Raw genomic sequence first — 11,454 nt, forward strand, 5'->3', positions numbered from 1 at the left:
ATGGAAAACAGAGCTTCAGAAATTCTGCTAATTCCTGGGTGATGCATCATCTTGGTTTCGCCTGTAGAATGAGTTCTGGGTCACTTACAGACAAAATCTTTGCAGATTCTGAAACTTCAGAGTGTTTTCTTTCCAAAACTGTCAAGAATATGCATAGTCGAGCATCTTTTCGTGACAAAATATCGCGCTTAAAACGGGAACGTTTTTTATCCAAAAATGAAATAGCGCCCCTAGAGCTCTAAACCTATTAAGATTAAGTTATGGTTTAGTTGTGTAGTGACAACACATATGGACCATCGGACACACACTGATGGTGGAGATAAAGAGGAAAGAGGCCATCTATCTTCAGCCCCTTTGTTTAGTTTGCATTCCACTCTGATGTGGATACATGGTTGAGCTTGTGACAACCCCCTGGTTTCTCTCTCTGTCTCTCTCTCTCTCTCTATGTCTGTCTTGGTCTCTGAATTCAATTCATTTCAATTCAAAGGACTTTATTGGTATGGGCAATAAACAAAAAGGGAAATAAACAAGGGAAATAAACACACGTTTATATTATTATTGGCTATGTACAGTGCATTCGGACAGTATTCAGACCTCATGACTTTTTCCACAATTTGTTACGTTACAGCCTCATTCTAAAATGGATTAAATATCCATTTCTCCTCATCAATCTACACACAATACCCCGTAATGACAAAGAGAAAATAGTTTTTTAGAGATTTTTGCAAATGCATTAAAAATAAACAACTGAAATACCTTATTTACATACAGTACCAGTCAAACGTTTGGACACCCCTACTCATTTAAGGGTTTACCTTTATTTTTACTATATTCTACATTGTAGAATTATAGTGAAGACATCAAAACTATCAAATAACACATATGGAATCATGTAGTAACCAAAAAAGTGTTAAATAAATATATGTTTTACAGTTGTTGTTTACATAAACTTAGGTTGGAGTAATTAAAATTTGTTTTTCAACCACTCCACAAATTTCTTGTAAACAAAATAGTTTTGGCCTCATTTTGAGTCAATTGGAGGTGTACCTATGGATGTATTTCAAGGCCTACCTTCAAACTCTTGCCTCTTGCTTGACATAATGGGCAAATCAAAAGAAATCAGCCAAGACCTCAGAAAAAATATTGTAGACCTCCACAAGTCTGGTTCATCCTTGAGAGCAATTTCCAAACGCCTGAAGGTACCACGTTCATCTGCACAAACAATAGTACGCAAGTATAAACACCATGGGACCACGCAGCTGTCATACCGCTCAGGAAGGAGACGCGTTCTGTCTCCTAGAGATGAATGTATTTTGGTGTGAAAACTGCAAATCAATCCCAGAACAACAGCAAAGGACCTTGTGAAGATGCTGGAGGAAACCGGTACAAAAGTATCTATTTCCACAGTAAAATGAGTCCTTTATCGACATAACCTGAAAGGAAGACGCCACAGCTACAAAACTACCATTAAAAAAGCCAGACTACGGTTTGCAACTGCACATGGGGACAAAGATCGTACTTTTTGGGGACAAAGATCAAACTTTTTGTCCTCTGTTCTGATGAAACAAAAATAGAACTGTTTGGCCATAATGACCATCATTATGTTTGGAGGAAAAAGGGGGAGGTTTGTAAGCCGAAGAACACCATCCCAACCGTGAAGCACGGGGGTGGTAGCATCATGTTGTGGGGGTGCTTTGCTGCAGGAGGGACTGGTGCACTTCACAAAATAGATGGCGTCATGAGGAAGTAAAATTATGTGGATATATTGAAGCCACATCTTAAGAAATCAGTTAGGAAGTTAAAGCTTGGTCACAAATGGGTCTTCCAAATGGACAATGACCCCAAGCATACTTCCAAAGTTGTAGCAAAATGGCTTAAGGACAACAAAGTCAAGGTATTGGAGTGGCCATCCCAAAGCCCTGACCTCAATCCTATAGAGAATTTGTGGGCAGAACTGAAAAAGCATGCGTGAGCAAGGAAGCCTACAAACCTGATTTAGTTACACCACCTCTGTCAGGAGGAATGGGCGAAAATTCACCCAACTTATTGTGGGAAGCTTGTGGAAGGCTACCCGAAAGGTTTGACCCACGTTAAACAATTTAAAGGCAATGCTACCAAACACTAATTGAGTGTACGTAAACCTCTGAACCACTGGGAAATGTGATGATAGAAATAAAAGCTGAAATAAATAATTCTCTACTACTGACACATCACATTCTTAAAAAATAAAGTGCTGATCCTAACTGACAGGAACAGGGAATTTTTACTAGTATTAAAAGTCAGGAATTGTGAAAAACTGAGTTTAAATGTATGTAAACGTCCGACTTCAACTGTATTTTAGATTCTTCAACGTAGCCACCCTTTGCCTTGATGACAGCTTTGCACACTCTTGGCATTCTCTCAAACAGCTTCACCTGGAATGCTTTTCCAACAATCTTGAAGGCGTTCCCACATGCTGAGCACTTGTTGGCTGCTTTTCATTCACTCTGCGGACCAACTCATCCCAAACCATCTCAATTGGGTTAAGATCAGGTGATTGTGGAGGCCAGATCATCATTATTGGAACCAAAAATCTCAAATTTGGACTCATCAGACCAATGGACAGATTTCCACCGGTCTAATGTCAATTGCTTGTGTTTCTTGGCCCAAGCAAGTCTCTTATCATTATTGGTGTCCTATGGTAGTGGTTTCTTTGCAGCAATTTGACCATGAAGGCCTGATTCACACAGTCTCCTCTAAACAGTTGATGTTGAGATGTGTCTGTTACTTGAACTCTGAAGTGTTTATTTGGGCTGCAATTTCTGAGGCTGGTATCTCGTATGAACTTTTCCTCTGCAGCAGAGGTAACTATGGGTCTTCCTTTCCTGTAGCGGTCTCATGAGAGCCAGTTCATCATAGCGCATGATGAGTTCTGCGACTGCACTTGAACAAACTTTCAAAGTGATAGACATTTTCCAGATTGACTGACCATCATTTCTTAAAGTAATGATGGAGTGTCATTTCTCTTTGCTTATTTTAGCTGTTCTTGCCATAATAAGGACTTGGTCTTTTACCAATTAAGGCAATCTTCTGTATACCACCCCTACCTTGTGACAACACAACTGATTGGCTCAAACACATTAAGAAGGAAAGAAAGGCGCACCTGTTAACTGAAATGCCTTTCACCTTATGAAGCTGGTTGAGAGAATGCCAAGAGTGTGCAACGTTGTCATCAAGGCACACACCTGTCTATATAAGGTCCCACAGTTGACAATGCATGTCAGAGCAAAAACCAAGTCATGAGGTCGAAGGAATTGTCTGTTGAGTTCCGAGACAGGATTGTGTCGAGGCACAAATCTGGGGAAGGATACCAAAACATTTATGCAGCATTTAAGGTCCCCAAGAACACAGTGGCCTCCATCATTCTTAAATGGAAGACGTTTGGAACCACCAATACTCTGCTTAGAGCTGGCTGCCCGGACAAACTAAGCAATCAGGGGAGAAGGGCCTTGGTCAGGGATGTGACTCTGACAGAGCTCGAGAGTACCTCTGTGGAGATTGGAGAACCTTCCAGAAGGACAACCATCTCTGCAGCACTCCACTCCACTTGAAGTTTGCCAAAAGGCACCTAAAGACTCTCAGACCATGAGAAACAAGATTCTCTGTTCTGATGAAACTAAGATTGAAATCTTTGACATAAATGCCAAGCGTCATATCTCGAGGAAACCTGGCACCATCCCTACGGTGAAGCATGGTGGTGGCAGCATCATGCTGTAGGGATGTTTTTCAACGGCAGGGACTGGGCGACTAGTCAGGATCGAGGGAAAGATGAACAGAGCAAAGTACAGAGAGATCCTTGATGAAAACCTGCTCCAGAGTGCTCAGGACTGGGGCGAACGTTTACCTTCCAACATGACAACGATCCTAAGCACACAGCCAAGACACCGCAGGAGTGGCTTCGGGACATGTCTCTGCATGTCCTTGAGTGGCCCAGCCAGGGCCCAGACTTGAACCCAATCTAACATCTCTGGAGAGACCTGAAAATAGCTGTACAGCAATGCTCCCCATCCAACTTGACAGAGCTTGAGAGGACCTTGACAGAGCTTGAGAAGAATGGGAGAAACTCCCCAGATACAGGTGTGTCAAGCTTGTAGTGTCATACCCAAGAAGACTCAAGGTTGTAATTGCTGCCAAAGGTGCTTCAACAAAGTACTGAGTAAAGGGTCTAAATACTTATATAAATGTGATATTTCTGTTTTTTATTTTGAACACATTTGCAAAAATGTCTAAAAATCTGTTTTTGCTTTGCCATTATGGGCTATTGTGTGTAGATTGATGAGGGGAAAAAAACAATTTAATTAATTTTAGAATAAGGCTGTAACGTAACAAAATGTGGGAAAAGTCAAGGGGTCTGAATACTTCCTGAATGCACTGTTCAATGTGCAAATAATTTAATTATGAAAGGGAAAATAAATAAACATTTAAATATAGGTTGTATTTCTAATGGTGTTTGTGCTCTATCGGCTGCCCTTTTCTTGCGGCAACGGTTCACAAATATTGCTGGAAATCTCTGTCTGTCTCTCGCTCTCTCTCGCTCTCTCTCCTCCCCTCTGATTTGATGTACAGTATATATGTACATTGTGGATACATGGATGAGCTTGTGACAGACCCCTAGTCTCTCTCTCTCTCTGTCACTTTATTTATGTATATTTACATTTGTCTCTCTCGCTCTCTCTGTCTCTCTCGGTTTGGTAATTCTTTGTTTTGGAAAGGCCCTTGGGCTTCGGCCAACTGTGTTGATCTGGGCTAACTGGGAAAACTAGCCCCTCCCACAACTACACCCATGGTCAGGCTCAGATAACTATCTAACTGTCCTGCCTCTGTTGGCCAAACAACGTCAGATCCCTTTTAATATACTTTAGGAATATTTAATTTTCCAGTTGAATTTCCTTACATAAGTACTGTTACATAATTTGTCAAGGTACACAAGCATTTAGAAATCGAATGACTTTCCCCAAAAAGATGACAGCCAAGTAGATAGCAGTGGAGGTAGATATGGCCATATGTGGCTCAATTCAGGAAGGTGAGTTTACATGTATGTCGAATTTTCAAGATTGCCTTTTTTTGTAACATTTTATAAAAGTACAAACTCAGAGCTTCAAAATGGTATAACATACACTGCCGTTGAGGGGGGAAATGTAAATGAGCTAAACTTGTTATCCCACTTTTGCGACAAGTAGGAGACAAAATGCCCTTGAATGATTTTCACGTTTTCTACAGAGCCCTTTGTTTCCACCCATTCAGGATCATTCATACCCTCTTAAGCCATAGCCCCACCCATCTCTTTAAGATTTCACATGTAAACACATGAGTGAGCATGTCCTCCAGAAAGTAGTCTGTTTAATATCCCCCTCCATTATCTCAGCTAATCATGGATCCTGCCTTTCTCCCGATTTTACTGTAGCTCGGTGCTTTCTCCTTGGCTAAACTAGGCTATTTACTAGGTATAACTAAGCATTTTGATTCACATTTATGGATCCCACACAAGTTTGTAATTCAGGCATATGACAGTTCACATTTTCAAGAAAACATTTGTCAGAAAAAATATATATATACATACAGGACCAGTCAAGGGTTTTATTTTTTAAAACTATTTTCTACATTGTAAAATAATAGTGAAACCATCAAAGCTATGAAATGCTATGGAATCATGTAGTAACCAAAAAAGGGTTGAACAAATCAAAATATGTCTTAGATTTTTCAAAGTAGCTACCTTGTCACAACACAACTGATTGGCACAAACGCATTAAGAAGGAAAGAAATTCCACAAATTAACTTTTAACAAGGCGCACCTGTTAATTGAAATGCATACCAGGTGACTACCTCATGAAGCTGGTTGAGAGAATGTCAAGTGTCATGTGTGCTCCCTCTCCGGCCTCTAGGTCACCAGGTTGCTTGTTATGGCGCACACCTGTCACCATCGTTACGCGCACCTGCGCGTCATCAGACTCACCTGGACTCCGTCACTTCCCCGATTACCTTCCCTATATATGTCAGTCCCTTAGGTTCCGTCCCCAGGCGTCATTGTTTCTGTTCCAGTGTCATGTCTGTGTGGTGTTTGTTTCTTGTTTGTATTTAGTTGTTTATTTATTAAAACACTCACTACCTGAACTTCCTGACTCTCAGCGTACATGTTACACTGAGAGTGTGCAAAGCTGTCATCAAGGCAAAGGGTGGCTACTTTGAAGAATCTCAAATATCAAATATATTTTGATTTGTTTAACACTTACTACATGATTACTACATGATTCCATATGTGTTATTATTCTAAATTGCAGAAAATAGTATAAATTAAGAAAAACGCTGGAATGAGTAGGCGTGTCCAAAGTTTTGACTAGTACTGTATATATAATTAACATCCCTACTGTGAAGTAGGAAATGGCGTCAAACGTCCCCGATCCTGAATCCGATCACATATATCCAGTATCTCTTCCTTCGCACACTCTCTTTCCCCAAGCTTTTTCTCTCTCTCACTCAGATGAAAGTCTTTTGGCTCTATCAGCAGTTAATGTCCTGTTCACACCCAAAACATCACCAGGGAATCACCTGTGTTTTTGTTAACGCTTGTCCAGTAATGCTTACACAACATGCTGCCTAAGCAGGTGTGTGTGTGTGTGTGTGTCTGTGTCTTTCCTGATCAGCACTTTCTCCGTTCTCAAAGAAAGAACGAAGAGCAACAAAGTGTTCCCCTCCTGAATGCCTTGAAACTCTTCTTCTCTGCTTGTCACCAGTGTTTACTGTCAGAGTGGGAGTCTAACCTAGTCAGTCACATGGATGTGTGTATTTGTAGCCCTTTGCCAGTGGAGCGTTTGTCTGTCTGGAGGAGTGGGGCAGCCATGGGAAACAACCACCGACACAGACACACCAGGGACCCACTTGAGGGGATAATGGAGAGAGAGAAACTGAGGATGAGAGAGTGGGAGGCCGATAGCGAATGAGCAAGAAGGCAAGAGAGAGATAGTCAGCGAGATGTTGCGAGAGGGGAAGAGATACAGTAGATAAGGACAGAGTGATGAGGGACACAGAAAGAGAGAGAAAGTAGTCTCAGCTCTAGACCCCTGGTAGCACCGTAATGGTGGTGTCACATTAGCTCTGTTTGAGTGGCAGGCTACGGCCCATGGCTGGGGGAACCAGTGGTCCTGGCAGAGGGGCCCAGGCTGTCTTTGCTACTGCCCTGGGGGAGGTTAGTCCAGCTCGGCCACTCAGCACCCTGTCCCCCCGCCCCTTCCCTGTCTGGTCCTGTCATGGAGACTGACGTTGATTCTGTCTGAGGGCTATGCTGGGAGGAGATGAGCTTGGCTTAAGACCCTCTCTCACACCACACTTTGGCCTTTTTTAGGCTGCTGTAAGCTGGCTGTGAAGTTATTATGTGTGTGTTTCTGTAGGGGCACAGCTGAACCCTTCCAGCCCAGATAACCCTCTCAAATTGAAGCCTGTACGCCTGTATCATTGTTCCAAGCGCTCCTCATACCCTAACCCTTAACTAAAGCATTGAGAATGACATCCCATGGACTAACTGCTCTGGGTTAAGTAAGAGAACCTCTTTGTCTCTGCCGGCTTTGTCTTGTCTCTGCGGAACAGAGGACGTCTCTGATGCTCCTTTATGTGTCCCCTTGTGTGTGTCCATGTAGAGGTGTCCTCAAAGACAACGACACAGACACAGACTCACACAATGCTTCTCCTTCTCCTCTGCTGAACGATCGTTCTGTACCGGAATGCTGATCCCTATCAACCAATGAAAGAGTCTGCAGACAGCGTTCCAATCAATCTGGGAGAGATAAGAGAGGAGCGGGAGCCACAGGCGTCCACATGGCAATTGTAAAAGCACCCGACCCTGATAAGAATCACTGATGGTGTAAAAAAAAAAAAAAAAGCCTTCCCCTCCTACTCCTCTTCCTTTCCCTCCATTCTGTAAAACTAATCTTCTGGTTTTTAATTATGGTGTGTGTGTGTGGAGACTACAGATTGAGTGGATATAATCATGCTCACATGGGGGTGTATCTGTTTGTCAAAGGGAGTGTCTTTATTGGATTGACAACTTATGGGCTTTCACTATTCAACTGTTCCACACCGCTGCCTCCGCCCCTCTAGCCTTAACTGACCCCTCATCCAATGACCCTTCGGTTGACCTTGGTCTAATAATTCCAATGGGTCCAGCCATTCTGACTAAAACCATCACAATTCTATTTTCAAATGCCAATGTTTTTATTTTTGGGTTGTATCTTTTCGATTTAAAATTGTCCTTCCCCTCTTTGTCCTCCCTAATTAGACCTAGCTAAAAACTCCATCTCTCCTCCATCCCCCTTCCTTCAGGTTTCCCCTTGCTCTCGCTGGCAGACCAGATGAGTCTACTGCAGAGTGGATGGATGGAGATTCTGATCCTGCGTGTGGTGTTTCGCTCGCTGGCCCTAGAGGATAAGCTGGTGTATGCTGAGGACTACATCATGGATGAGGAGCAGTCCAAACTGGCAGGTGTACTGGACCTAAACAACACCATACTGCAGCTGGTGAAGAAATACAAAGCCATGAGGATCGACAAGGAGGAGTTTGTTGTCCTCAAGGCAATCTCACTGGCTAACTCGGGTATGGAACTTCACTGTGTTGGTGTAATTGAGGTTGAGTTAGGCATGTATTTTCCAATGGCCATTTGTCTTTGCTAGTGTTCAATCTCTGCATATATGCCAACATCATCTCACAAATATCATCCTTCCCCTGCCCTATCTATGTTCCTCCCTATCCACCTGCCTCTCCCCTGCTCCCTCTCCTCCTCTCCCCCGCTCCCTCTCTCCCCCTCCTCCTCTCCCCCGCTCCCTCTCTCCCCCTCCTCCTCTCCCCCCGATCCCCCTCTTCCCCGCTCCCTCTCCCCTGCTCCCTCTCCTCCTCTCCCCTGCTCCCTCTCTCCTCCTCCTCTCCACAGACTCCATGCAGATAGAGGATGTGGATGCAGTCCAGAGTCTCCAGGATGTGCTCCATGGGGCCCTGCAGGACTACGAGAGTGCCCAGCACACGGAGGACCCTCGGCGGGCAGGCAAGCTCATCATGACCCTTCCCCTGCTCCGGCAGACGGCCGCCAGGGCTGTGCAGCACTTCTGCAGCATCAAGCAGGACGGCCGTGTGCCCATGCACAAACTGTTCCTGGAACTGCTGGAGGCCAGGGCCTGACCAGCCACGTGGGACTAGGATCACATAGAGGAAGGATAGGGCAGTGATGTCATAAAGGTCAAGATTAATGCAGGAAGTGGTATTGTGCTGGAAGAACAGAGTGAACAGCAATGAGTGGACCTGAACGGCGACAAAATGGCTCCTCTGTGAAGTTCCAGATGCTCTTCTATTAATAAGTAATTGTTGTCCAATCCTTCTTTATGCCATTCTGGGACTGTTGTGAGTTTGACAAGGCTAACACAGCCCTGCTCGCCATTACAAACTCAGGAGGAGAGGAGGAAGGACTGACTTCACCTTAGTGACAGGGATAACTGCCTTATGAGGGATTTTGATGGCAGTTCTTAATATAAACCTAAACCGTGCTAGTGAAATGAAGAAAGACACCCAAAACTTGAAGATCCTCTAGGATTATTATTTGTGTGAAACCAGCTCTAAGCCTGTTCATCTTGCATTGTAGTGCTTGGAATAACTTTTCTTTTTTATATCAAATGAACTGTGGACAGGCTTGCCAAAGAACGGTGTGACACACTTAGTCAAAGGATGCAGCAAGCGGTCACAATAACGTATGTAAGGCACTCACCTATAATAAGTTAGGGAACTTGATTTAATTAAGTCACTGTAACTCTTTTTTTTTTTTTACCTTTATTTAACTAGGCAAGTCAGTTAAGAACAAATGTTTATTTTTGATGACAGCCTAGGAACAGTGGTTTAACTGCCTTGTTCAGGGGAAGAATTACAGATTTTTACGTTGTCAGCTCGGGGATTTGATCTTGCAACCTTTTGATTACTTGTCCAACACCCTAACCACTAGTCCACCTGCCGCCCCAATGATTATGAAGGTGAGGGGAGATATTGAAAAAAGGCCTATATTCAATCAGCTCGAGTTAACGGCGAAAGTAGACACCCGCATAGCGGATGTTTTGGTGGAGTCGGAGGTGGAACTGTCAAATCGGTGAGCAGCTGCTCTTCCGATCATTGTCACAAAGCCACACCCACTGGCGTTAGAAGTTCAGAAAGAAAACGTGTCGAAAGCTATATAGAAATAATGATGCTCGAATGTAAAAATCATTAAACTAAATAATGAGGGTTTCTATCATCCTAATGGAGGTATAGATTACATCTCACATTCCAGTGTTGAACTTGTAAAGAAGGCTGCATGGGTTTTTAGATAATGTGACTCGGTGCAGCCAATGGCAGTGTCCGATTTAGGTATAATGCCCGGAGCCACTTGTGGATTTGACAGCTCTTAGCGCAGTTCCATCTCCAACACCATCAAAACAGCCGCTACGCAGATGTCAGCTAAAGCAGATCTGATTGAATAGAGCCCTAAAAATGTATTTATTGTTGGCTTGATTATTTTGTTTTTTTCGTTTTTTTATTTACCAGTGTGGCATTAATGAAGAATATTAAAGGAATAAATACAGATCATTTTCTAAAGATGAAGTCATTTTGTTTTAATAAGTAAATAAAACGTTTTGTACTAGCTTCACTACTTCACTCATGGCACTGATACCTGTACTATACCATAGCATCTAAGGCGATATAATAACGTGATGTACAGTACTTGATGACATTGAACCATGCATTGAGTTGTAGATTACACACTGTGCAAAGCACCTTTCTTTCTTATGATGTTCATCTGGTGGTGGTATTTCAAACGTGTCTCCGTGTTTCCGTTTTCAGAAAGTAGAAATCTTGGAAAATCACAAATGGTCAAATGAATGGAAACTAAATCGGTAGGAATGTGAAAACAGCGTTTAAACTCCCCGTACATTACGGACAACTGTATTTTTATTTGCTCCAACTGTGCGGAATAATCTGTATATTTTTGTGACAAAGTATATCATAAAGTGTGATCCAGCAATACTGTGTGAAGGGGGTGTAAATGTATGTATTCTGTATATAAAGTTCAGCGCCAACTGAGTTGTAACCCATGTTCAGATGAGATGTACACTACTACTACTACTACTATTCTCAGGACGATTCTAGGGCAATAAAGATGCTTCCAGTTCCAGAAAGAGTCTTCATCTTTCTATCTGTTAGGTTTATGACACAATCACATGTCCCAGTCAGACGGTTGGGAAAGAGGGAGGCAGAAGGGGAGATGTCCTCATTGATAAAGAGAGGGGGAATGAAAGGAGGGAAGAGAATGGGGAACTAGTGAAGCAATGGAGAGGGGTAGACGTGAATCATGAGAAGATCATTGCGGTGGAGAGGTGGCGCAGGGAAAGATGCAGGCACTCTGTCTGACGT

At 43.1% G+C, this 11,454-nt stretch overlaps 1 protein-coding gene across 2 annotated transcripts in view; it reads left to right on the plus strand.

The window, feature by feature from the left end:
• Positions 1-11,219, plus strand: part of LOC110529691 (estrogen-related receptor gamma) — a 43,187-nt gene extending 31,968 nt beyond the window's left edge. For both annotated transcript variants that reach the window (XM_036985173.2, XM_036985172.2), the window contains exons 7-8: positions 8,353-8,622; positions 8,957-11,219. In XM_036985173.2, coding sequence (XP_036841068.1) covers positions 8,353-8,622; positions 8,957-9,201 — 515 coding nt within the window. In that variant the 3' untranslated portion in view covers positions 9,202-11,219. The remainder of the gene's footprint in view (positions 1-8,352; positions 8,623-8,956) is intronic.
• The last annotated feature ends 235 nt before the right edge of the window (positions 11,220-11,454 follow it).

Source organism: Oncorhynchus mykiss, chromosome 8 (assembly GCF_057628025.1).
Source record: "Oncorhynchus mykiss isolate SJ-2025 chromosome 8, ASM5762802v1, whole genome shotgun sequence".
Taxonomy (NCBI): Eukaryota; Metazoa; Chordata; class Actinopteri; order Salmoniformes; family Salmonidae; genus Oncorhynchus; species Oncorhynchus mykiss.